Here is a 27,644-nt window from a genome sequence, read left to right as displayed (position 1 = left end):
CTCCGTACGTGCTATAAGTCTGTTTGACGCACCCATCGCTAGCCTAGCTTAGCACAAAGACTGGATGTAAATGGTTGCAGCTAGCATACTAATCCAAATAAGTGACAAAATAACGCAAACATTTTCCTATTTACATGTTGTGATTTGTATAGTCACAGAGTGTACAAAAAACAAAGTCATATGAGACACAGACATATTTTAACCGTATAAATACTGGGTACTATATTCTCTGAAGGCGAAGCACTGCTACTTGGGCGGAGTGATAACCGCAGCACATGAGACGTGCCGTGGTGAGGAGCAGAGAGTTTGTTCAGAGCGCGTCTCAGGTGCGCTGCGGTTATCACTCCGCCCTATATTCAGGGGATATAGTTCCCATTATTTATACGGTTAAAATATGTCTGTGTCTCATATGACTGTTTTTTGTACACTCTGTGACTATACAAATCACAACATGTAAATAGGAAAATGTTTGCGTTATTTTGTCACTTATTTGGATTAGTATGCTAGCTGCAACCATTTACATCCAGTCTTTGTGCTAAGCTAGGCTAGCGGTGGGTGCGTCAAACAGACTTATAGCACGCACGGAGATGAAAAAGGTATGTATGGATTTATCTAACTCTGGGGGATAAGTTGAATAGGCTAAAGTCCCAAAAAGTTGGAGTGTTCCTTTAATGCACTGATACACAATGATAGTCTTCGATTTTCTCACAATTGTTTAAGTTCACTTAACCAACAACATTTACATGAATACACATCAAGATGGCTTTTTGACAGCTTTGTGTGTATTTGACCATTTAAGCATGACAGTCAGCTTTCTCCATGCGCATGTCGGGTGTGTGTCAGTCAGTGAATGAATTTCTAACATCAAGCTTTATTTTCTCATTCATGCATGTTTCAAACTCTTCGGTATTTCAGTAATGGACCCAATCCTACCTGATGAACATCCACCATGTCGCAGTAGCATTTTGTGATTGTGGGAATGAGGACCCTGGGAGGCACCTTTGTGGCAAGAGTAGAGCTGAGAGAGGCGAGACGTACAGACAGCTGAGGGCAAGATGTCAGTTGCTCGGCTAGCAGAGTTAAGCGGGTGACCTAGAACACCAGGAAATAATGAGAAGATTCAAATAAGAACCTACTAAATAAAACTTATTTGAAACACACATGCTACTCTAAGATTTGTCTTGAAGTAACCCTGATACTGACCTGAGAGATAGTGTCCTGAAGGTAGGGGCTGAGAAAGTGTGTTAGCGTCTCTGATACGCGCTGTAGAGCTGTGACGGCACTCAGCAGGTAGATTTCATTGTTCAGCAGGTCCTTCCTCTCCTTCAGAGTATCTAGCACTACTGGCATCAGCCTAAATACAACACAATTAACAAGTCATGAAGAGCATTCACTTGCAGTAAGTTTTAAAAATAGTATCATTCTTTAATTCCCACCCCTAGTGAATTAAAGCCCAAAGCATACTTCAGATGACACGAATGCTTAAGTGTATGCGTACAGCCAAACGAATAGCCTTTCAAAGTAAACTTCATTTGATGGTGTGCGTGAACACTGGCGCTTGACATGCGCACAAGAAAGTTTAATCCTTGTCCAGAGTCTGCACTATTTCTATCCAGAAGTTATGACTGATAAACATTTATTTTTAAACCCCTTAAACTAGAGTTGCGGTTAATCTCTTAACCCCTTCGCACAAACATTTGTGTGTGAGGGAGTTGCTACTTCTTCAGTAGTTTGTGTTTAAATTTTGTGTTATCTAAAAGAAATCAAAAGTTATGGCAATTGGAACCCTGGAAGTCTTTTTATTAAAAAGTCCAAAACTCTCTCCAAACAAGTGATCTGACTGTTTTACTGAACATAAGAACTACTTGCATGTGTAAACGCCACAAAACACTTTTGCCACACGGCAAATCAAATTTCTATTGGTTGAACTTTCAAATGACATTGGAAAATGATTGTGATGCGATCGACTCCAGGAAGTCCTATAGCTTTAGCCAAGCAGCATGTCATGTCACTTGACATTGAGATTTTCTCAAGACCTACACATCATGTTATGTTGTGTGAATCAATCAAAACTAACTTTAGCTGGAAAATTACATTATTCAAGAACCGCTATAAAGCCAAAACAATCTGTTACCTTAAATGATAAGTTTATCTCTGTAAAGCAGCTTTGAAACAATCTAAATTGTTAAAAGCGCTATATAAATGAAGATGACTTGACGTGTGTGAGCTTGTTTGAATCGAGACAACCTGCTCTAAATAAAGTTGTGCGGTTTAACTAATGCAGAAAGTGGCGCAAAAGCCTCATCTGTATACCGTTTACATGTGTCAGTGGCAACTTTTTATAGCTTTACGTCATCAAATTGTGATTGGTTTGAAAGATAAGCTAAACGGCTAAATTTAGTGACTACAGATCGAGCCATAGAATGTGATTACTGGCTGATACCAATCTGCTGCCAATCGATTGGAGCATTCTTAATGCTGATGACGATATGTACATCATATACACTGTATGCATATGGTAACGTACACGTAAAAACCAAAGGCCATACTATGGGATTAACTGTACCTGTGTAACTGTGGTATAGCATGGGCTTTCAGTGTGCTGGTAACTTCCGCCACACACAGCAGAGCACTTCCCACTACGTTCTTCTCCTCGTCTTTATTAGCAACCAGCTCCACCGCTTTGCTCAGCACTGGTATAAATGCCTCCTGGTGGCCCGTGCCAAAATTTCGGCACAGAAGCTTAAGGCTGTAAAGGGCCGTCTGTCGATTGATGGCCAACTCTTCTTCTACCTGTGCTGTGTCCTGTCCGTGTCTCCGACCTACGGTGTTCAGGAGGTTGCCAATGAGCTCCAGAAGTACAGTAATCTGTCAGAAATATTATAGGATTATGAGATGAGGTAACATTTAAAAGCAGTCTATGGTTATAAGTTGTAAAATACAACATTTACAACAGTCTACATGCTTAATTAAAATCGGTTTGCGTAATGAGTTTTTATTTTACCTGTTCCTCCAGCCAGTGTGTCCGCTGCTGTAGTTTGTTATTAAGTAACTCCATAGCCTTCCTTCTTACTGATGCTAACTGATTACCCATCAGTGCTTTCGTTACCATAATGAAGGTATCCATGGGCAGCAGGGCATTAACCTAAAAGTTACATAATACAGCATGTTTTTTGCATATGCATGCACAAATTAAAGTGTACACAAAACAACTATTCAATGGAGTCGCCAGTTTAAGAAAACAGACTTTGGTTCTGTCGGAATAGAAAAGTATCTTATTTGACTATTTCTGCAGTATATAATATGTGTATTGTGCACAGTATGAAAACTAACTGTATGCTTGTTGTTTGATCAGATTGTGCATTGTAAAAGGACATTATGTTAAAATGTCAATTATTACAAATATATTTGTATCAATGCAGCGATTCCTACCTTGTCCAGGGTGTCATAGGACTTGCTGAGCAGAGCTCTCCAGAACTTAGCCGTGGGTTTATCTGAATTATCCTCAACACATCGAGCAACTGCATGGATGTAACGCAGAACCTCCTCCAGCAAACTAACAAGTTAACACAGACATTACACCACGACCACACAAACAACACTACAATAAATCACCATCAAGTCAAGTACTGTAGCCAAGCTTCAACTCACTCGTGCTGAAGAGTCTGTAAGGTGCCTTCTGTCAGATCCTCACAGTCAGCCATCTATCAGTTAAAAAAATTACACATTTAGGATGTTTATTGAAAAATGCCTGGGGTCATTTTAATATCAACATTAAATCAACTGCTTCCAGCTCTAAACCTACCTTCCCAACGAATCTCTCAGAGGAAAGTAGCTGAGCCATGAACGAGACAGAGAGGAATTTAAAGTGGCGGAGGTCTTTGCCACTATGCGCTTCCACATTGAAAATTAGATCAGAGATGGTTTCTTCCTTCTTCGCCACACTTCTTCCACGGGTCCTATTTTTCTCCGGAGCTGCACAGAGAAAATATCAAACAATTTCCTTTTGTGCACTATTTTGTAGTTCAATTTTATACATCTAATTCTTAAAATTAGGGCTGGTATTGACCCAGATTTCAAGATTTGATTAGAGTCCTATTGATAAGTTCTTGATTTGATTCCGATCTCGATTCAATTTCATTTAGATATATATCAGCTACAGTACATTAAGGAAAAACAGGGAACCCTGTCAGTTGGTCACCCTGTCATTACTACGATATCAAATAATTAAATTCAATACCTATTCATTTTTTATATATAATAAACAAATGAAAACTGAGTTAATACATTTAAATTGCAGTTTTTAATATGATACAAAAAGTTTCTACACCAATTTGTTATTGAAAAATAAACATTTAAACAGTGGCTGTCAAATTTTTTTTTCATGATTTATTCAAACATGGAATAAAAAAAACATCACAGGTCAAGTTAAAATATAATAAAAAATGTTTAGCTAAATATTCTATAGAATTATTTCTAGTTGGCTAAGTTGAGCTATGGACACTGAATGGCTTTCCTTAGGTAAATGTAACGTTGTGACACTATTTATTGACGTGACCGCTGTTATATTGTTATATCTCTCTGTGGTTGAAACGCTGATTGAGCAACTACTTGAGACATGATATATTTCACTAAGTTGTACTGTTTCTTTAAAATACCTTCTGTGTGAAAGCTTTGAAAGCTGAGACTTTGTTTCTTATCAAAAGTAACAAAGGTTATTGTGATTATTGTATGGCAGGCACACTAATTAAAATAACTTAATGAAGTTTTATTCATGCATCAAAAGCATACTCATTATATGGACTCACACAGAGATGGATTCATTTTCTAAAAAAAAAATGTTGTGTTCTTCTGAAGAAAAAGTTTGAGGCATTTCATTAAAGTGAGTAGTTCTTACCATCTTCCTTGTCCTGTGGTAAAGTCATTAGATACTGCAGAATCCTGATGAGGGAGGTCAGCTGCTCCTTTATCTCAAATTCACAGCACACCGAGATCCAGAAGTCCTGATCTGTCTCTACAATAGACTCCTGCAGAACACATCACACAACTGTGTCTACAAAGGGTTTCCAGTGTACCAAAGCATTTTTTGGGAAAAAATTGCTTATTCAATGGCTAAAACCCCATAATACCAATACAGTTGGAGATAAAAAAAAAAAAAGATGCATGAAACTTTCTGTACCTTTTCAGCCCCAGTTGCGCTGACAGATGTTTGTGTGACATGCTGCTTAAACAAGAGCAGCATCAGGACCCAGAGGAAGCGAGACGGGCCCAGCGTACCCAGCAGCTGGCTGAGGATGGGTAAACGTCTGTGCTCGGGCACATGAGGCAGGGCATCAACAAACACATGCATGATGTGTGTTACCACAGTCTCCATATGCCCCTCAGACTGGGCACTTCCACCCTCATGGGCCTGTGGAGAAACAAGAATCAAGTGTAATGCAATTTGTAACAGTTTTTACGTTTTCCATGTAAATAATGGAAGAACTAGACTTTCACATTGTATGAAGAAAACGGGAAGTGGGCCTTCCCTGTGTAAAACTGCCCACCTGTATTATAGCAAGTTCTGTTTGGTTGCAAAAGCATTGCCATGTACTGTATTTTCTGGACTATAAGTCACACTTTTTTAAATAGTTTTGCTGGTTCCATAAATATTGGGACATCGACACAGTTCTAATATTTTTGGCTCCATACACCACCACAATGGATTTGAAATGAAACAAACAAGATGTGCTTTAACTGCAGATGGTATATCAAACAGTATACAGAACAAAGAGGTGTTTAAACAAACCTTTATAAGAGCAGGGATAACTGCCTGAACAGTCTTGTTGATGACCTGGAAGCTGTAAGTATCATCTAGTCGCATGATGTTGGCGCCCATGAACGTGAAGATGGGCATGATGTTGTGAAGAACCTTCTCCTGAAATCAGAGAGAAAGATGGTTACCACTGCATTTGAATGCATGCGTGTGTGTTTCATGACTGTACTTACAGGGAATATACCCGCCAAAGCACCGAGCAGAAGAAGTGCATGATGGTGAGTTTGGGGCATGTTTGACATCCTGACACACTGCACTACCAGCTCCACGTTAAATTTATCCTCCTCCAGCTCATCTACAAACACAAACAAATACAATATGCCCAAAGTTGCCTGAGTTGGCACTCAAAGAACCTCTAGAGAAAGCTTGTGCTTATATTCTCAGCAGTGACAAAAACCTGGATGGTAATTCTATCTTAAGGTCGGCAAAATTATCTCACACCCTCAAGTAAAATATTACCAAGCAGATAAGGCTAAAAACATCTGACCTCATCATAACCATTCTAATGTTTTTATAGTAATTTCATGCCAGGTGTCTGGTACCTTTGCTGATAGAATCTCCATCAGGAGACAGTTTCTGACAGACATTCAGCAGGCAGCTGAGGATGAGTTGTTTTATGTACTCTATATTTTCCTGTTCAACTGCTGCAGGCTCCAGACATCTGCAGGACACAATGAAAGAGCTTTCACAATCTTTTATGTTAAATATTTCAGAGAATATTTAATCAGAAACGTTGGTGAGATTTAATTTATTAATATTGATTTGACTGGACCAGAGCATTTTCAAATTCAAGAGTTTGATATGGGAAACTTAAGTAAATGTCTAATGTCAAAACATGGCAGTGAATGTTGTCTTAACACACCTGGAGAGCAGATTAAACAGAGCAGGCACAAGATACTGGGCTCTCTTAAGCTTCTTCTTGTGTTGCAGCAGCTCTAAAATCAGGGTAACCCTTGGCCAAGAGACAACACCCTCCTCCGGCACTGCCCCGGATGAGTCTTGTGTTTTTCTGGGGGTGGAATTGCAATTTAAAATCTTAATTTTCCCGAACTGGGGTTTGGAGTCTATTACATAAGGACAACTACACACCTCGTTTGCATTTTACTCCTGCGTGTTTGCTGAACTGTAGCAGTAACTCTTTGTTTATCTACAGGCATAAGCTCATTGGCCACTAGCTCAGCATCCACAGCAATCTAGAAACAGGGACACAGCAAAACATTTAACAGGTTTATTATTGCCACAAATAAGTGAAAAACATTACACATTTTTCCAGATATCATTTAAAAATATTTTTTGGAAAAAAGAAAATGGACATTTCCCATACCATTTTAAAGACGCTGTTGATAGTTTGGGCACAGTCAGGGTTTTTGTTCCCCACCAGCAAATCAAATAGAACAGAAAGAATTTTCTGTTGAATCTTTTCATCTCCAAGAGCAGTGAAGAATGGCTTGGTGATCTGAGGAAACACGAAATTAACTTACCGTATAAACAAAACTAAGCATAGAGAATGATCTGTCTCCAATTTGGTGCAACAACAATTTTTTATTATATATTATTTATGATACATGTATTATCTTCACATTATAGAGACAACTATGTTAAATGACGACATTTAGTATTGATGGAGTATGTATTAGCAAAGCTAAAATGAGCAATCTATGTGAAATGAGGAGTCTGAGACCCAAAATAGAACTCTAAAAGCTATTGTATACGTAAAGGGTTAGTGCAATCAAAAACTTTTTCTAAACGTCTACCAACCTGCTCGAGGGCAATGATCTGGAAACTAGGCATAGTAGGGTATGGTTTGGCTGAGGTGCCCAGTGCCCTAATGAAGACCTCTAGGCACCGAGGGTCTTTGACCAGTAAAGGTGCAGACGTCTCATTGAACTTGCTCAGCAGGAGCTTCAGTAGGAGGGCCTCATCTGGCAGGAAGGTACATGAATCTGGAGCACACTGCTCAAGAAGTCGCTCCACAGCAGGCAGAAGAATGGCCAAAATATGCTGGACAAAAGGGAATTATTATAAGATAAGCATGCCAAATAAGCAATGGTTACTTAAAAAACAAAAGCCTCCAGGCCTACTAACTCCACATTCTACTACTCCACATTGGTTCTCAACTTGTTTTGCTTCAGGACCCAGATCTTACATTGGACATGACATGATTGCGAGTAAACAATGACAATTTATTTTATTTTTGGGTGAACTATTCTTTTAATAATGACAAGAAAACGACAATTCGACAACCTGAATACATGGAATGCTCAAAACACTTTCATATAAACCAACTGACCAAACACGCTACTATAGCGTGGAGATGCAAACTAAAATGAACAGTTTGGTGACAGTACCTCTCCATGAACATCCTGAAGTGCTCGTAGCAGTGTTTTGGAGGTGTAGGCAGGGCAGCAAGGTGACTGCACGCACTGCAGGAGCTGCTCGATTGATGCCAGCTTCTTATTCTTATCTTTCAGTGACACTGCCTCCTCGTACATCTTGGACAGTGCCTACAGTAACATCAAAAGAGTACGGTAATTTATTTTTTATTTAAGCATCTTTCAGAAATAACGCAACATAACTACGCTGTAGAAGACAAATCCCGTTTACCACAGCCATGATGCTGTGTTGTGGTTTGACTGACCTGGTTGATGTATGAGGGGTCAGCTATGATCTCCTCTGTTGATTTGAGAAGGTTCTCCACAAGCGGATAATAAGGGGAAGAAACAACCCCAGAGAGAGAGTGAAGCACAGCAATGGCAGCTCTCCGAACTTCACACACGCCTGAACATACACACACCAGCAAGGATGGCACCACTGCAAAAACATGACCACAGTGAAGCACACATGAGACAAAGCCAAGAACAAAATGTCACTGAAAAAAAAAAAAATCAGTAACACTTTATAGTAAGTGTACTATAAAAGTACATACAAATCATTTGCAAACTATTAGTGTAGTTATTTATTAGTTTATAAAATGCAGTAAAAAACCCTGAATAAATAAACAAACTATTTAATAATTTTCATTTTTTGGCACAAATACAAAATGGTAATAAACATCAGATATATATGCACACTATATAATTATAATACTTAAAATAAATAAAAATGTTGAGTGAAATCCAATGAGCATTTTGAACAGATTAATTGAAACAAACAGAAACAATTAATGGAAATGAATAAGGTTTAATTCAGAGAGGGAATAAAAATATCTTGGTGATGGGACAAGGAAAGGGCTCGAAACTAGTCTTCTGCATTCACAAATAATTTATCTCCCAGCCTTACTACACATTATGAAAGTCAGTAATGCCTCTTAGAGGAACAATTACATAACTGCTTTCTACATAAACAGTGCTAATCAAATTAATTAATTTAGAAAGAGTGTTCCATGTTTGCATTTCCAATGCAGTTTGTGAAATCTAGAATTTTCTCGTTTGAGTTTTTGCTCAAACGAAAAGAGTTTTACATTTACGCTATTAGTGTCACCAATACAAAATATATTACATTTAAACATTTGCCTAAAACGAATAATTTTTTTTTAAAAGTAAGAATGTTAAAAACTATGAAACATAAGATTATACGGTTTTAAAAATGTATCAAATTATTGATAGGTCTGTGTGGATGTGCAAACAGTCAAAAACAAAAAAACATGTACCGGTACAACATATGTAACCTGATTTGGGAGAAACCATATTGACATACCTGGAGAGGAACCTGATGCCAGTAAGTTCAGGGTTATTTGTGGCTGGTTGCAAAGCAAAGTTTTTCCCACATAAAGAACCTGAGTTTGCAGTATGGCACTAACTCGACAATCCAACTGATCACCCAAATTACCGTTGTAGCCCCATAAGAGAGAGAGAAACTTAAACATTGTCATCGGCTCATTCAGGTGCATCTGAAAAATGACAAAACCAGAGAGAGAAATTAGCCATCTTGCCAATGCCATTGTTTTAAATCAAATACACTAGAAAATAAATATTCAAATCAAGCATTTCCTCACTGTAACAATGGCAGTATCTGGAATAATTCTAGCATGGCAATATTGAAAATCATGTCCAAGAACTGCATATTTATGCAAACTATTAATGTTCTTCATATACATCAGTAAAATTCTAATTCAACAGCATGTTATTCCTTCTAGAGAGGAAGAGGAAGTATATAGGCTAGTTGTCTGTTAAACAGTAACTGTGAGAATACAGTACCTGTATCAGAGGTTGCATTAGGCTCCTGAAGCCGTGAGCCAGGGGCCCTTGACTAGCTCCTGATATAACCACGTCAAACAGACGGCACATGAGATGCAGGTAACAGCAGGTATTAGTGTCCATTTTCTCTGGGTTCCACCATGGCTCATCTGAAAAACACAACCTAGTTAACAAACTTAATTTTGTTACATAGAAATCCAATTTTTAGCTAAATAAATATTTTTTAGATAAAATTGACCAATTAATTTGCCCAAACAGTTAATCATTTTTTGAACATCAAATATTAAGTTTGTAGTGTACTGAGCAGTACCTTTTTTTGTGTGCAAAAAAAATTCAGTAAAGATGCATTAAATTGATCAAAAGTTACAAAAAAACGTATATTTCAAATAAACGCTGTTCTTTTGAACTTTTTTTTTCAAAGAACGCACGCACATCCGTTTTTAACAGTGATGACAATTAGAAATCAGAATATTAGCATGATTTCTATCATGAACTATTGAACGGTAGTGGATAAGTGGTGTACATTGATGTTCTGAAATGAGGCAAATACCTAATTTAAAAAATAAATAAAAAAACGTGAATTTGTGTTTGTTACACAATGTTGACATTTTTCAGGTTAAATAAATAAACATTACTTACACTATCAAGAAAACAATAACAACCAAAACAATTCAATTTACAATTTTTTGTAAATATTGTTCCATTTATTAAAATTAAGTATATTTCTCATGAAGTGGGTGAGTTTACTTTTTAATTAGTATCCCCATTAACACCATTATTTATTAATTCAAACCAATTTGCGAATGCTAAACGTGCACAAAAAACGAGAAGCAGGATTTATCGTTGCCTACTCTCGTGACTTTTTTCCCATTAAACCTCAATTGCCCCCCAACAAACCCACGGCACTCTTTAGGAGGTCTGTTAATTCAATGGGTTCCTATTGTAACAAACTGGAGATTTCACTATTGGACAGTCAATTTGGATTTTTACAATTATTTATACACTTTTTAAATGGCAATATTTTATCATCCAGTTTTCTGAGGCAGCAATTCCTTCATTGCCTCCTTGGAGGAAACACTCCTGATACAGATGTAGATAAACAAAAAAACTAAAACTTTTTTTAAGCATTTAAATAGTGTGAATATTTAGATTTTTAGTTCTTTCAGTTTTCATTAAGTGCAAGTTGCCACAAATGAATGCTTGTGTAATATGTATTACAACCATGTCACAGTCCACAGCTAAATAAGCAGTCCTTTACCTTTGAATGAGGAATCTGGACATTTAAGTGCATCGATGAAAAGCCGCAGGAATGAAAGCAGGAGGCGGCCTTGTTCTCTCTCTGCATTGAGACCAGAGCTCATTTTCTTCAGAAACTCACCCAATACCACAAAGACCGGAAGACACTCGTATACCTCCTCATTAGAAGGCTAACATACATTAGAGAAAAAAAGAGAAAATTAACATAGGACTTAAATACAATTATGTGTAATTTTAACTAAATAACATATGTAGATATGTAAAAAAAAGTCCAGTTTACAAAATCTAAATATAATTCACAATATACTAGTAACTAACTGTATGGGTCAAAATTAGATTTAAATTATCGGCACAAGTCAACACAAAGTACATGTTGCCAACAAAAACAACAAGAGGTTGGTCTAAACAGAGCAATATCGATCATTTTAAAAACTATGGCCAACATCAAAAGGTCATCCTGCTCCAGAGGCTGATGAACATCATGAATCCCTAGTCAAAATCTTCTTGAAATTGTTACTGGCAAATAGTAGTTTGAAGACATTTGTTCCTGCATTTGCACTCTGACCTGTTCAGGTTGGATTGTGTAGACCTGTATCAGTAATGGCTCCAGTAGCTTGTACACGCTCTGTGCTGTGTGGAGGTGTTGGCTCTCTGTCATGGACTGTAGGCTCTGTAGCAGAGCTGAACTGAACACAACAAATACGGCTCTGTCCCGCACACCACTGCCCTGACGCCTCAGGATATCACACATATTTTCCAGCTGCAAAATACACATGAGAAAACACAACAAAGACAATGTTGGTTCTGTATTAAGATATTTTAATGGAAACAACTGACTCTTTTAAGCGCTTCACAAACCTGTCCCAGACACACCCACAAAAAGTCTTTCTTTGGGTGAAAGTATTTAAAAAAAATAAAAAAAAATAAAAAAAAAACTCATGCAGTTTTGGAATGAAATGAGGGTTAGTAAATGATGAATGTTAATTTTGCGGTAAATTATTCCCTTAAGCTTGCACAGGATGCTTACAGTGTTTCGCTTGGTTGCATGATCCATGTTGGACAAGTTCTTGACCAGAGTTGTTGTGAGCATTTGGTTGGCCACCTCCAGCACATCTGACGGAGAGGTTTTGACCAGAACATCCTTCAGGACTATAAAGAAAGAAAAAGCAGACAACAAGAAATTAATCAATACTGATTTCATTCAAATCTAATACATTTCTGTCTCTAATACAAAGCCAGTGTGCACAGGAAAAATAATATTAACCAATAATAAAACATTGTTTCATGCTGAACATTCCTTTTTTCCTCAGACACAAGTCACATATGGAAGTTAAACCTTGTAAATGTAAGATAATATCTATTGGACATTTCTTCAAGGTAATTTCCCAAAAATACCATTCAAAAGAAGGAAAAATTAAATAAAAGGCAGCATTTCAAATAAATATATATATTATTTCCTGCCTGTAAAATGTACCTTTGGCCCAATCCTGAGTTAGAGGATGCTTGGAAAGCAGACTGGTTTCAGCAACAGAAGATGTAATCTGCAGCTCCACACCCTCGGGCGCAGAATTGGTCAACACCAGAAATGGCAGGAGCTCCCAAATAATCTGTGCCTTAAGATCTGGGTTGCCCTCAATAATACGTGGGTCATCAAGAACTTGCACAGCCTCTTTTAGCACTGAACACCTGCAGAAAACAACAGATAAAGCCTGACTAAAGCATCTTATTAAAGTATCTTTCTTAGTGTAGATACATTGTCATTATGAGTGTACATTAATATGGATTGATACATCATAATGATATGTTGTATTGACGCAATGTGTAAAGAAATAAATTTAAAAGAAAGACATTTAAAATCTAATTTTATTTTGCCACATAGGCACAAGGGTTATAACTTCCTATATCATAAAGATGCAGTAAAAAAAATAAGTCACCCCAGATCACCCCAAAAAATTGGAACAACCATATAACAAAAGTTACTATGTGTAGCATTCCTAAAACTTTATAGAACTGTTTAGAACTTTCTGGAAATTTCTAGGACTGTTTTCTAGAACAGTGTTTCTCAACTGGTCGGCTGCAGAATGTGCAGTCAAAGAAACTACATCAACAACAAAAAATGCAATTCTAAATCTATTGCTGATGCAACAATTTTTGTATGTATTGCTTATCATTATGCCAGGAGGACTTGTCCTTGAATCATTAATTTGATAGATTTATGCATAAACGCTGATTTATCCAATAATGAAACAAGTCTTTATGAATGATTTTTTATTATTATTTAGTTGACTTCAAATGAATATATTAAATAACTAAAGCAATGCACATTTTGTCCGAACCTCTAGTTTGAATGTTTTTTTGTTTAGTTGTCGAATGTTTTTTTCATCAGAATCGTGGGAGAATCGCAGTCTCAATTTTACACAAAACAAATTGTGATTCAATTTATCCAGAATCGTGCAGCTCTAGAAAGGAGCCGAGAGAAAGAAAAAGAAAAGCTGCAGCAGGGCAGAAAACTGTAGAAAAAAAATAATAAAATACTGGTACTTTGGTACAAAGTGGATATTGAAATTGTAAAAATGTGTCTATTAGGGCTGTAACGATTAATCGCGATTAATCAAACTTCAAAATAAAAGTTTGTGTTTACATAATAAATGTGTGTGTATTGTGTATAATTATTTTGTATATATAAATACACACACATGCATGTATATATTTAATAAAAATGTGTTATTTATATATAAAATAGTTCTATTTATATATAATATAAATCATATAAAAATATATATGCAGTATATAAATGCAAATATTTCTCAAATATATACATGCATGTGTATGTATTTATATATACAAAATAATTATACACAATACACACACATATATTATGTAAACACAAACTTTTATTTTGAATTTTGATTAATCGCGATTAATCGCGATTAATCGTTACAGCCCTAGTGTCTATACATTATACAAGTCTTTCTGCAGTTCTGAGGTTTTACGGAGAACCGACTTAATTACCTGCCAATAGGTGGCTGATTTCAAATGGTCCTTTGCGTACGTGTTTGCGTTTACCCCACAATTTTAATTCGGCAGATAAAGTGACCTATATGAGTAGTAATTCAGCACTTGCGACTGTTTTATTAGAATGAATGAAAATACTGTGAATTTCAGCTTTCAAATGCAACTATAACAAAGTTCAAGTTCAGGGAAGAAGAAGGCGGACGTTAAACGCAACTTTAATCATAATAAAAATAACCAACTAAACGCAGCAGTAGTGGCAACATACAGGCATAATAAAAACAGGAACGTAAAATGCTCTGCTTTATACCACTGTAACGTTAATAAAACTTTAGCTCATCCATGAACATGGTTTCTGCCTGAGTCCGGTCGGATTACTGAAACGGATGGCTGTCCATCAGCTGTGGAGGTGAACACGACAACTTCCACGGTGTCATCAAGCTACGCCTTTCTTATCGTTTTAAATAAGCAACCGCTAGTGGCGAAACTCAAATACTGTGCCTTAAAATTTGTCAGAATCCTCTGCGCTAAAAGTGCCGGAGTTTTCTTTCAAGGCAACTGAGTTTTGCTTAACTGAAAAATATTTGAAGGCTACATTCTAAAGTTGTGAATCATAGTGAAAATAAAGCAGTCTTGGGTGTTTGGTGTGATCCACCCCTTGGTTCTGTCATTGCTGATCTCATTGCACAAGCAGTCATCAGATTGTTGATTTTGTGTCCGACTTGATATTTTTGTCATTATTTGTTCATACATTTGTATAGTTCCAGAGTTAAAGAAGATAAAAAAAAAAAAAAAACAGTTAACTAACCAATCTGCGGATGGTTTGATGCGATGAAGAAGTGAAATCAAACAGGAAACAGTCTCCTCTGGATCAACAAGTCCCACGTGAAGCTGTCAAGCAACCATAACTGACAATTAACATTTAGATTATACAAAAAGACGAATTGAAAGTTTACATATATTTTTTTTAAAATTACATTTATGACGTGGTCCTTACTTGCAATGCTTTAAGGGCAGACAGCACAACCTCCGACGCTTCATCCTTTACTCTCTCCAGCAATGAATCTTTCAAAAATGCTTCATTAAAGCCATTCTGCTCCATAAAGACACACAAACAAAAAACATCTCATCATTACTTCATTAATGTTCATCTATTGGATGTTCAATGGGATGATATGAGAAAAACGAGGTGAAAATGGTAAGCTAACATCAAAAGAGAATACAAAAGATACACACATGTTGTGAGGTGAGGATCTTCGTCAGGTAGTCTACTGCCATATTTCTCACAGAGGGTAGTGGATGATTCAGGCTGAGCATCAGAGAGGTGTCTGACTCTGGCAGGATCTGCATATAAACAACATTTAAAAGTCTTGTTTTGGTTTTATTAAAGGTTTACTTAAATTATTAAAGCCATTATTTTTGAAACAGCGTTAACACATCTGATTCATTCTATTCTCTCTGATTTCTAAAAACTGATTGGAAACTTGAGAGCAGATTGAAAAAGATCAGAATTGCATACACAATTTACCATTGCAGATCAGTAAATGATGGAGAAAGACCATCTTTAAAAGGTCATTATAAATTAAACCCAGATGGAACATTTGACGAACGTAAAGTCATTTGCAGTCATTGTATGGAGAAATTTAATCACAGAAGCTCAGCATGTGAAACAAACTCAACTCTTACACATGCAAGATTTATGCTGTTTACAGTCTCTTTTTGTTTGTGTGAAAATCAAAAATATTTAAAAAAAAACAAAAAAACAAGTTTAAATATTTCAGGTAAATATTTCTTATTACACAGCACTCTGACAAATCAGAAGTATTCAAACTAAAAAGTACAATGACAGCATTTTGCATATTTTTTTGTGTAACTGATTATCACAGGCAACTGATTTAATACGTATCTGTGCCAGTTTCATGTTACATATTAACTAATATCAGTTTCACATCAGGGTCCTGATTATCCTGTCAGAATTTATTTTGTGATAAAGGTCAGCTGACTCCATTCTGGAGGTAACAAATAATCCATAAAATTGTTTAAGACTGGTTGCAAAAAAAAAACAGCATGGTTGCCTACCTGATATTTTCCACAGCTCATAGTAAGAGAGATGAACTGATGAAGCAGACTTTTTTCATCATCAGAGAACACATTTTTGACATGATTTTCCAGTGCCACATCCAATGCACATGGATACCTATACGGGTATAAAAAACACTCAAAAATAAACAAAACACTCCTTATGATTTAATAACATTTTAGGAGCTGTACTATACCACAAAAGTGCAGAAGTGACTTTAAACTAGGGGTGGGAATCTTTTACCATCTCACGATTCGATTCGATTCCGATTCTTGAGGCCACGATTCGATTCAAAATCGATTTTCGATTCAAAAAGATTTTCGATTCAAAACGATTCGATTCGATTTTATCCATAATGATTTCTAATCGGGTTTCTGATCATGATCTACTCTCATCTGCTTTGCTATACAGAATGACAAACGGAGACTTTAAAGTGTCTTTTTCACATTTATTAAGTTCAATTCTCAGGGAAGTGCCTTTTATCAAAAACATGTTCTCAATTGCTACTCATTAGTATCTAGCTATAAAATAAGTTGGAACAAAACAAAAGTGCTTCTTCATAATACAAAATGGTTGAAAATAGATGCAGTTTACCACAAATATCATGTAGAACACAACCGGTGAAGACAAAAAAACATCTATATTTCTCAGTCAGACACAGTAACTTAAAGAATAACAAGTTATGAAAATAAAGTGCTTCTTTCAAAATGAATAATAGTCCTACCCCTAAGCTACCTGGCGATGAAGCAGCGATAGACCGAGTCTTTTTTTTTTTTTTTTTTTTTGCCCTCTCGGAGTTAGCAGGGAGTTTCGTGAAGCACTCTGCAGTGTGCGTTGGTCTGCAGCTGGCGGCTGACTGTACGTTCACACCGCCGCCGACTTGAGCTGCAAAAAAGCTATGGTCGCCCTGTCAAGGACGCTTGTCAAAAAGTACGGGGAATCTTGTTGACGCTTTGGCCGCTCTGACGTAGCAGCATTCACAATGAAATGTAAACAGAAAAAACAAGCAATGCATTCGGCAGTTTAGGATATCGCACAAGATTTGTCAACACAGAAACCATTTCATCACTGGAGAGTTTTTTTCCCGACAACATTGTATTAATTGATTTTGATTCATATGCGCGAGGGAGAGAGAGAGCAGACAGCGCTCGGGTGAGTGCGCGCGCGCGGCCGGCTCTCTCTCTCTGCTCGTTCTTATGCCCTGTCAAGCGCGCCCTGTTAAACTGACAGGACTTAAAACACATGCAAATGGTAGGAACGAAAGATCTCCCTCTCATCCATTTGCTTCCTTTTTGTTTTAGTGATTTGCCGCTCACGTCCCGTTACAAAAATGGAGGCGAACAGCCAGCTGATTTTATTTATTTATTAAATCGATTCTTGGACATTTCAGATCGATTCTGAATCGTTGCCAATGAGAATCTAGATTCTTCTGTGAATCGATTTTTTTGGCACACCCCTACTTTAAACATACCTGGATTCAAACAGTCGTACAGTAGATTGAATTCTCTGATTAAGAGTTGAAATCCTATCCGAGGGAAGCTCACTGCCGCAGGAAACATACTCCTCAAGAAGCAGCCTGTTCAAAGCAATACATGTAAACGAATAAAGATTTAATAAAGCAGACCATAATGTCCAGGGTAAAGAGAGTTTTACTCATAATTGAGGCTAAATTAAACCCTGCTTACTTGGCTGCAGTGTTCTCCAAGTTGTTGGACAGTTGAAGATTCTGAAGCAGTGATTCTAATAGTCCAGTACTTTGAGACAAACCTTCAATCTGCTGCTCACCTATAGGGAAACAATAAATAAAACAATTAACCATTGCAGCGTCCCAATTCACATACTATCCTTCCTAAATAGTATTCGAAAGTAGAATTAGTACGTCCCAAATCGTAGTATGCTGAAATAAGTGTTCCAAAGATACCCGGATAGTCTACTATTTCCGGTCAGAATCCGAAGTGCAGATCGATGAACACTAACGGCTAATATTGCCCATAACCCATCGCGCGTTGGGCGAGGATTCGGTTAGAACTACAAACACGAGTGAAAAGTGTTAAAAAAAACTACAGACATGGAGGACGCGCGAGTCCGGCGTTATGTAGAGAGGTTTAGATAAAGGGGTTTAAGTGATTAATTATCAGTATCTAACCTGACGAAAATGTATTTATTCAATGTTGTCCACATTATATTGCATCTGCAGCAGCATTGTGAACTTTTGTAAAGACACGTTTAGCCATTAACTTTTAAATGCATCATTATATTCAAATTCCAAACACATGAGGAGAGTCTCCGCATGAAAGACCCACGACTGGCAGATGAACGTGCTACTACATTTCTCTCCGAAACGGTAGGAAAATAAATTAGATTGAATGGAGGATTTTAACTGTGACAAGATGATTGACAGGGCAGTTTACAGTGACAGGATGCACGCGACAGATCTGTCCCACTTGCAAAGAAATTAAGGGTCTATCATTTTTATGTTAGGTTTATTTTAACGGATAGAGACAGAATTTCAACCTAATAAATCCAGAAAAAACATTATATAAAGGGTTATAAATTGATTTGCATTTACAGAATCTGTATCTTCCACTCCAACCTCTCCACCACCATGGGCAAGACTAAAGAGCTGTCAAAGGGTCCAGATTGTAGAGCTACACAAGGCTGGAATGGGCTACAAGACCATCAGCAAGAAGCTTGGTGAGGAAGAGACAACTGTTGATGCCATTATTCGGAAATGGAAGAAATACAAAATAACCATCAATCATCCTTGCATGATCTCCATGCAAGATCTCACCTCATGGGGCAAGGATGATCATGAGAAAGGTGAGGGATCAGCCCAGAACTACACGGAAGGAGCTTGTTAATGATATCAAGGCAGTTAGGACCAGTCACCAAGCAAACCACCGGTAAAACACTACACCACAATGGATTGAAATCCTGCAGCGCCCGCAAGGTCCCCATGCTCAAGAAGGCACATGTACGGGGGAGCCCCATCTGAAGTTTGCCAATGTACATCTAAAATGATTCTAAGAAGGCTTGGGAGAAAGTGCTGTGGTTAGATGAGACCATAATTTAGCTCTTTGGCATCAACTCAACTCGTCGTGTTTGGAGGAAGAGAAATGCTGACTATGACCCCAAGAACACCATCCCTACAGTCAAGCACAGAGGTAGAAACATTATGCTCTGGGGCTGTTTCTGGGCTAAGGGTACAGGACGACTTCACCATGGGGCTGATGGACGGGGCCATGAAACCTTAAAATCTTGGACGAGAACCTCCTTCCCTCAGCTAGAACACTGAAACACTGGGTTGTGGATGAGTCTTCCAGCATGACAATGACTAGCCAGTCTCCAGACCTTGATCCTATAGAAAATCTGTGGCGGGAGCTGAAACTTTGACTTGCAAAGTGACAGTTAAGAAACCTTAAGGATTTAGAGAGGATCTGTAAAGAGGTTTGGACCAAAATCCATCCTGAGATGTGTGCAAACCTGGTGACCAACTACAGGAAACGTCTTACCTCTGTGCTTGCCAACAAGGGTTTCTCCACCAAATGTTTTGCTTGCGAATCAAATACTTATTTCACTCACTGAAATGCAAATCAATTTATATATTTTATATCTTTATATAATGTGTTTTTCCTGGATTTTTTGGTTGATATTCTGTCTCTATCCATTAAAATATACCTACCATAATAATGATTGACCCTTCATTTCTTTGTAAGTGGGCAAACAAAATGAAATTATTTTCTTCACTGTGTATATATATATAAATATATTAGGGCTGGGGGAATTAACGCGTTAATCTTTGCGATTAATTTGAGATGTTTAACGCAAAAAAAAAAACAAAAAAAAAAAACTTGACGCAGCACTTTTTTTGCCTCCTTTTAATGACTTCCTTTTGCAGCTGCTATTGTGATTGTGCCGAACCGAGATGGAGAAGGAGTTTTAGGAGGAATTTTTGCATTTAAAAAGTTGCCTGATGGCGCGTTTGACAAAACAAAGATGCTGTGTACAATTAGCAAAGCTGAAATCAAATACCATAGAAGCTGGATGCACCGAATTTTCGGCCGATAATGGCATTTTCAGTTTTTGCCCGAAAGAGAAAAAAGGCCGAAAATATAAGCGCCTCAGTGTTCGGCGATCACGTTTCACGAGCGGGTCTTTTCCGCTCAGTGTGTGTGCCGCGCTCTCAGTTTCGCACGTGCGTGTCGATGCACTGCACGTTCTGCTCTGTCGTTCATGGCCCAACCGCCCATCATGTACCAATCATGCAATGAAAAATAAGTCCGCACAAATAACGTGAAATTTCTCAATAGTAAACTTCTGTTTGCAATAGCCCTACTGAGTTGGTATAGCCATGCTGGACAACAAAGGTAAAATGACCTGCTCTGATCACATGCTCTGGTAATAAAAGCTTTGTAGAACTATACTTTATTTTGATTATTATTGTAAAAAAATAAATACAAAATTTGTTAAATCGGAGTATGTTGCATTGAACTGAATGAAGAATAATATATTGATATTTAATATTATTTGATATAGGGCTATTTTCAATTAATTAGTTAATTTTTTTAATCGATTCCCAGCCTCAATATATATATATATATATATAGATAGATTCAAAGATAGAAACTAACCATCCTGCGTCATCACAGACTGTATGAGATGGGGCAGCAGGTAACGCAGTAAGGGACTGATGTCATGGACCGTAGCTATATTCTGGAGTGTGGACACCAGGGTAGGGGTAGCAGACAGGCACCCAAATGCCCTAATGGAAAAAGACACAAAATAAATACAATTTTTAGATAGAGATAATTGTGAGATAAATATATTAGACTAGTCCTATTCAAAGACAAAGTAGAGTACAAATTACTAACTTACTTTGGACCAACTACACCTTCTTTCTGGTTCTGCAAGAGGATGATAATGCAGCTCAAACCCTCTCTGGTCAGTTGTGGCATTCGACCTAGAGACCTGCACAACAGCAAGGTCAGAGTGTCCACCAGTTGATCATCCATCACTACCTTCACAGCCATCTGACACACGATCATGTAAGTGGCAGCAGTGTAGTCTAAAAAGTTAGATTTCAGCCCCTGGTTATGTAGGGAAAAAGCAGACAAGTATTTAGGTTCAGTTGCTTACATCCTTTCTTGGAACAATATTCCTATCATATATTTATTTTTGTCCATTCCATTTGGTGATATTTACCTTTAAAATGTGGTAGAGAAATATATTATATAATTACAATCAAGTAATTTTGAGTATATTGCATTTACATATTATTAAATTGTATTATGTATATATGGGTAATGCATTGCCCCCACCGCTTGATATAGCCTAGACACTGGGAACAGTTATTCGATTGACTCATTTAGTTTAAGACAATTTTTATTATGCAGACTACTTAAATTGAGATATGTTCAAAAACAGGATGCTGTATGCTGAATTATTTTTAAAAAGAGAAATCACTGCCTATTCTGAATATATACAAAATGTAGTTGTGCTTTTCGTGTATATATATATATATATATATATATATATATATATATATATATATATATATATATATATATATATATATAAAAATAATAATAATAAAAAAATTAAAAAAAACTTTTAGGAAATAAGACGCATGCATATGGAGAACTGTATTCCTTATTATTATTAGTTAAAAAGTCCAATCAGAATGAAAATGCTCCATGTAAACACCTCAATCGGAATAAAAGTGACTAAACCGATTATAATTTCAATTGGTTTGAGAAGGGAGGGATACAACTTTTATTTTTTAATCCAATCTCGAATCAATTCGATAGGACATGTAAACACTTGACTGGATTGAAATCCAAAAATGAAAAGTTTTGCGCGTGTGCAATGGCAACTGTGCTTGACACACTGTTAACTCTTTCCTTGCCAGCATTTTTTTTTTTTTTTTAAAAGCACAAAGCTTCATGTGCTCGTCGTCTCCTAAACAGGACGCGGAATAAATAAATATTAAGTCGGCTTTCTAAAACAAAGAAGAGGAGGATGTTTAGTACATGACAACAGTGGGAAACTCTGTATATTGGTTTAGTGTGCGCATGTCAAAAGACCAAATCTAATTTAAAGCTCGTGACATGTAAACGCAAACATCAATCCGAGCACTTAATTTAGCATTCATGTAAACTGTTTGAATTCATCAATCATAATGATTTAATTTCGATTGAAGCCAAACGTCTCCATGCAAACGAGGTTGCTCACAAATTTCTGGAGTGATGAGACTTTTAACTAGAATATAATTTATTAAAGTGCCCCTATTATGGTTTTTCAAATATTCTGTCATGCAGTGTAAAATATAGCGGTTTGTGAATGTACAAATGTTCTGCAAAGTTGTGAAGTCTTAAGTAAAACGCTTGCTCTGGAATGATGTGTCAGTACCCAGTTTATTTGGACCAACTTGCTCCGCAGAATCACAACCTGTAAGTTTGAATAATTATTGATGTTTACATTTTCTACCGGGTGTGTGAGTCTTACTGAAATACTTCTGCTTATCAGCTGTGGGCCACTATTTACTAAAACTGTGTCTATTATTAATGCAGATTGTCTGTCGTTCTTACTACTTTGAGAAAAGATAAAGGATGGAGCAAGATTTGTTTTCCAAACGTTTATGTTACATTAGTGATTTAGGTTAGTGCTCGGCTAATGTATGCACTGTTATTCATATAGTTCCCACATGTGCACTGCAATAAATTTGAAATATACACATCGGTTTGTTGATGGACATACTCTTGTTAATGCTGATGGTGAGGAAAAGGCAGTTGAAAAATCATAATGTACGTCAAAATGAGTAGCGTATTACTGAGAAATATCCTGCTCAAGTCGTCCTTGCGATGGAGGTTCGGGTTGACCTCAAAAACAAAATTAGGAGCCTTTAAAATCTAACTTTAAAATCACTAACAGAAATGATTAAGAATGATAATTATATTATTATTAACTGCCTGGCACTTTTCATTTCGTGGTGTAGTTGTCAGGCATTTCTGAAGGTGATAAGTGTTACCCATAATTAAATTATTGTGGAAAAAGTAGCAACAAAACTAATGACGCAGCATATTGAATCATCTGAAAATAACATCGGGAAAGGAGAACCACGTACACTGGAATATTCCAATGTCTACATGCAAACAAGCAAAGCACTGTATTGGGAATATGACTGCAACCTGAATATGGACTTGAAATGGAATTGGATGGATGTAAATAATAGTCATTTAAAAAAATCTTATCAGTTGGCTACTAATTAAAATTCTGATTATCAAAGCTTATATTATACTAATGTTACATAAAAAATAATTATACAATATTACAAAAATATAATCCATCAAAAATATCTCAGACACATACATATATAATATAAACTTAACCACATCTGCATTATGTTACTGAATAATTGTCTTACCAGTTGTACAAATGGAAGCAGCTTGGAAATTATAGAGTTAGTTATCTTCTCCACTGCATCAAGTGCAGAAACGATGGTAGATGCATAGAAAGAGAAAACCACGCGCAGTTGTGGACAGTTCCCATCCCGGAGCAATCCAGAGTATGCCTACAATATGATTCAAAGCATTAACCAGAGCAGAATTACTCAATTGGCAGACTTTAACCAGAATAGATAGCACACAACCCAGGTTTCTTACCCTTACTGAATTTGTGACCATAGAACAAACAAAATCCATGAAGCCTAAATCCTTATAGCAGTGTGTGAGCAGAGTTCCTCGAGCCAGGGGAACACCAGGTTTCTATAGATAAAGCACAGGGTTGTTAGAAGAGACACAATCACAAATGAAAGTATATCTTTCTTTACACCGACAAGTTGACAATATATATGTCACTTATATGATACGAAATTGATAAGATTTACCTGAAGTCCATGCAGCCAGTGCCATTTGTGGGTTGGATCCTCTATCTTTAAAAGCTGGATCACTCGTACAAACACTTTAGTCTCATGATACGGTAACACGCAAGCAATCAGGCTGTCCTTGTTGTACAGCTGAATGTGGAATCTGAAATCAAGTTCAATTTGTTAAATGAAGATTTTTATAAGTGAAGTGACAGGTCAAGATTTCCCCATGCAACAATATATATTATAAAAGGTGTATGATTTTTATTATTCTAAGACCTGTCTGTGAAACCAGGCCTAAATCAATAGTCTGCAAACTGTTGAATCACAAAGTGAGACTCAAACACGTAAGTGTGACAAAGGCAAATCTACTGAATTTACCTGTGTATTAGCCATTCAATGCATTTCAGAGCAGGCTTGAGCAGAAAGTAAGGTGACAGTCGAGTAAGAAAGAGTGAGATGCTCTTGTCCAGTTTCTTGTTGACTTCTTTGGACTGAATGCTGCGCTCTAAAGTCAGAGAGGCTTGACTAAACAGAGTCTCCTGAAACTCACTGAATGCTGAATCAATACCCATCAGCTCCTCAAGTCCTGTGCAGCCTGTTCAGAAATATTAATTACAGCAGAAATTAGGTAAGGTGAGTATTACTGCTTGATGCAATAATTATATACGCTTGCCACCAACAGGTAAGTTATTAGGTTGCACTTTATTTTACAGTACAGGTACATACAGTGTACTTACCTTGGAAAGTACTTGTGAATAAAAGGTCACTAAAGGTAACTAAAAGTTTCAAATAAAAGGTAACTAAATAAGTCAAGGTTAGGTTTAGAAGACTATGTAGCATTACCATAGAGCATTACTTACATTTGATCACTTCATTTTCTGTACTCTACCAAGCTTCAATGTGTCCGTAGAGGGTTGGAGGAAAAACAAGCTCTGGTAAGACAAGCAACTCACCCAGTGCATAGAAGGTGCTGCGGTCCATGGTAGCAGCATCTTTAGGGTCAAAGAGCACAGAGGCCACCTCTCTCCGACTGAGCAGATTGGAGTCATTCTGGGGCAAAGCCAGACGCTTCAACTGATGTGCTAATGATGTCATCTAAAGTGACGTGATAATAAAATAACTTGTTTTTACACAAAGTAACCAATATTCTGCCATTTCAGTAGATACATATCAATGTTATATGTTGTATCAAAGGTCATATTTCACCTCAAAATAAATTATATTTTACATTAAGAACTTTAGTTTAATGTATTTATTTGCATTGCGATATTATTTTATGATGAGATTAACCTCATCACCTTTTAGTTTCATTTTCATTGCGCTTATCATTGGCTTTTTCATTACTGTATAATACAATTGCGAAATAATTTTCATATATTTTGACCGGTGAAAAAGGACTTGGAAAATGGACATATTCTTGACAGGCTAACATTAGGCTACATGAGATTTGGAGCATATGTGGTGGACCACAAAACGCAGCCTACCTTATATTGATTCAACAACACAGACGAATATGTTTAAATTACAATCAAAATGACCAATGAGAATTATTTTGGACTGCTATAAAGCACTTTCTTTGCATACAATCAGCCTATAGCGACACATGGAAAAGTTATTCGCATAAAATATCAAATGTTTTGATCCAGTTTATGTGTTTTAGTAGTGGTAACAGTAAATATATTCTCATACCTTTGGTTGCAGTTATTACCGCAGTGTCCACGTGTGTGAGCCTGGCAGCCTGCAAGTGTATATTTCCCTCTCTGGTTTGTTTTCGGTGGCAGATGAATCAGTTTATGTTGTTATACTGCCACCTAGTGCATCGGATGGTCTCTATGGTGTTTTACGGCAGTGTTGGCATTCATAATGTTGCATTACTGCCACCTGCTGTCTCACTTTAATAAAATTCGTCCTTTCAGTCCAGTCCAGTCCTTACCTTAGCAAATTAAAAAAATATGTCCGTCCTTGGTCATTTGCACATTCATCTTTACATTATAGCAGCTAACGTTACCCTATTCAGAGTAGCCATGGGGAAGCGAGGCTGTGATGGAAAGACTCACCATGTTTTCAATGGAATCTCCGCTGTAAAAAGCTCCTAGATCACTTATAATTTTCCACAGCTCATGTTGTCTAGAGTTTTTGTCTAATAAAATGTCTTGCAAAGACATTTTTTGCAGTGTTTCATTAGCAGAACAACCCAGAATATGTCCCTCTCAGCTTTCATTCGATGACGCCGCAAAGAATAAGGTCTATTTTCTACAATAGGTATTTCCCGTGGCTGATTCTTCATTTCTTGCATGATATAGGATGATATAGGATAGATGTGTTTATAATTGTTTGCTCCTCCTGACAGTCAGATGTTTTCCTATAACATGGAGAGTTTGTTTAGCTTGCAATGTACAATCTTCACGTGTTATACCTTTTACTCTCCATACCTATTTTGTAGCATGTTTCTCTTTAATTTAATTTTTGTGCGATCAGTGGCAAAATGTGTGGACAGAAAACCCACAAGAGGGCGCCGTGCAAACAAACAAACAAACAAACCCACACACACACACACACACACAGGACAATATTACCCAATCTAAAAAAGATGGTTCTTTAAAGGTTCTTACACGTAACACGTAAGTTATATTTAGAACAGTAGCCTATCGTCGTGATGAACCCTTTAACGTTATGCTGAAATGGTTCTTCTTAGTGTTCGAGTTTAGGGTTCTTTATTCCCGCCTTTTTGTTTTTCAAATCTGTAACAGTCAAAGCCACCTCATACTGATTAACAGACTGTCAACATACTTTCAGCAGGTAACGTTAAATGTTTTCTTTCTTAAAATGTCTAGGCCTATAAATTATCACTTGAAAAAGTGTAACTGGTTTCCTATCATGTCTTTTTCTCTTTTAAACTGAACATGTGTCAGCAGCTCTGTTCAGTTAAGCTTCACAAAGTAATAACATATGGAATTTATGATGATCCATAAACATATAGTCGCAAAAACATTAAAGCTATATGACTTTATATCACCTTTTCCTTTCCGTAAAGGACTCATATAGGCTACTGTCCATGTTTACTCATTTTGGCCTTCATGAACATAATGGTTTTTACATAACACATTTGAATTTGAATAGCCGTTTATTGTCATTGTATAGCATACAACGAAATTTAGTCTCTCATTCGAGAACACACACACGCACACACGCACGCGCACACACACACACACACACACACAGACAGAGAGAGAGAGAGAGAGAGAGAGAGAGAGAGAGAGAGAGAGAGAGAGAGAGAGAGAGAGAGAGAGAGAGAGAGAGAGAGAGGAGAGAGAGAGAGAGAGAGAGAGAGAAACTAAACCAATGGTACAGAATGTAAATGTAAACAATAGCTATAATAATAATAAATATATACAATAATCAAATGGATGACACTTC

At 36.9% G+C, this 27,644-nt stretch overlaps 1 protein-coding gene across 1 annotated transcript in view; it reads right to left on the bottom strand.

The window, feature by feature from the left end:
* The window catches only part of heatr1 (HEAT repeat containing 1), a 33,096-nt gene extending 7,035 nt beyond the window's left edge, over positions 1-26,061 (bottom strand). Inside the window, exons 1-38 of the mRNA XM_079595437.1 lie at positions 25,917-26,061; positions 25,181-25,322; positions 24,606-24,822; positions 24,246-24,387; positions 24,022-24,123; positions 23,784-23,930; positions 21,236-21,447; positions 20,992-21,122; positions 18,046-18,145; positions 17,832-17,936; positions 16,360-16,477; positions 15,517-15,624; positions 15,278-15,373; positions 15,089-15,171; positions 12,743-12,954; positions 12,296-12,417; positions 11,834-12,028; positions 11,270-11,438; positions 10,012-10,160; positions 9,512-9,704; positions 8,454-8,626; positions 8,164-8,319; positions 7,574-7,816; positions 7,140-7,271; positions 6,905-7,008; positions 6,678-6,824; positions 6,358-6,476; positions 5,989-6,110; positions 5,789-5,917; positions 5,180-5,410; positions 4,898-5,027; positions 3,806-3,975; positions 3,652-3,704; positions 3,433-3,556; positions 3,005-3,145; positions 2,567-2,868; positions 1,204-1,354; positions 934-1,092 (exon numbers count right to left, since the gene is read on the bottom strand). Coding sequence (XP_079451563.1) covers positions 934-1,092; positions 1,204-1,354; positions 2,567-2,868; positions 3,005-3,145; positions 3,433-3,556; positions 3,652-3,704; positions 3,806-3,975; positions 4,898-5,027; positions 5,180-5,410; positions 5,789-5,917; positions 5,989-6,110; positions 6,358-6,476; positions 6,678-6,824; positions 6,905-7,008; positions 7,140-7,271; positions 7,574-7,816; positions 8,164-8,319; positions 8,454-8,626; positions 9,512-9,704; positions 10,012-10,160; positions 11,270-11,438; positions 11,834-12,028; positions 12,296-12,417; positions 12,743-12,954; positions 15,089-15,171; positions 15,278-15,373; positions 15,517-15,624; positions 16,360-16,477; positions 17,832-17,936; positions 18,046-18,145; positions 20,992-21,122; positions 21,236-21,447; positions 23,784-23,930; positions 24,022-24,123; positions 24,246-24,387; positions 24,606-24,822; positions 25,181-25,322 — 5,529 coding nt within the window. The 5' untranslated portion in view covers positions 25,917-26,061. The remainder of the gene's footprint in view (positions 1-933; positions 1,093-1,203; positions 1,355-2,566; positions 2,869-3,004; positions 3,146-3,432; positions 3,557-3,651; positions 3,705-3,805; positions 3,976-4,897; positions 5,028-5,179; positions 5,411-5,788; positions 5,918-5,988; positions 6,111-6,357; positions 6,477-6,677; positions 6,825-6,904; positions 7,009-7,139; positions 7,272-7,573; positions 7,817-8,163; positions 8,320-8,453; positions 8,627-9,511; positions 9,705-10,011; positions 10,161-11,269; positions 11,439-11,833; positions 12,029-12,295; positions 12,418-12,742; positions 12,955-15,088; positions 15,172-15,277; positions 15,374-15,516; positions 15,625-16,359; positions 16,478-17,831; positions 17,937-18,045; positions 18,146-20,991; positions 21,123-21,235; positions 21,448-23,783; positions 23,931-24,021; positions 24,124-24,245; positions 24,388-24,605; positions 24,823-25,180; positions 25,323-25,916) is intronic.
* Between the last annotated feature and the right edge of the window lie 1,583 nt (positions 26,062-27,644).

The sequence above is a fragment of the Phoxinus phoxinus genome (assembly GCF_949152265.1).
Source record: "Phoxinus phoxinus genome assembly, chromosome: 21".
Taxonomy (NCBI): Eukaryota; Metazoa; Chordata; class Actinopteri; order Cypriniformes; family Leuciscidae; genus Phoxinus; species Phoxinus phoxinus.
Note: the sequence above shows the minus strand (reverse complement) of the source record. Positions and strands in the feature narration are given on the sequence as shown.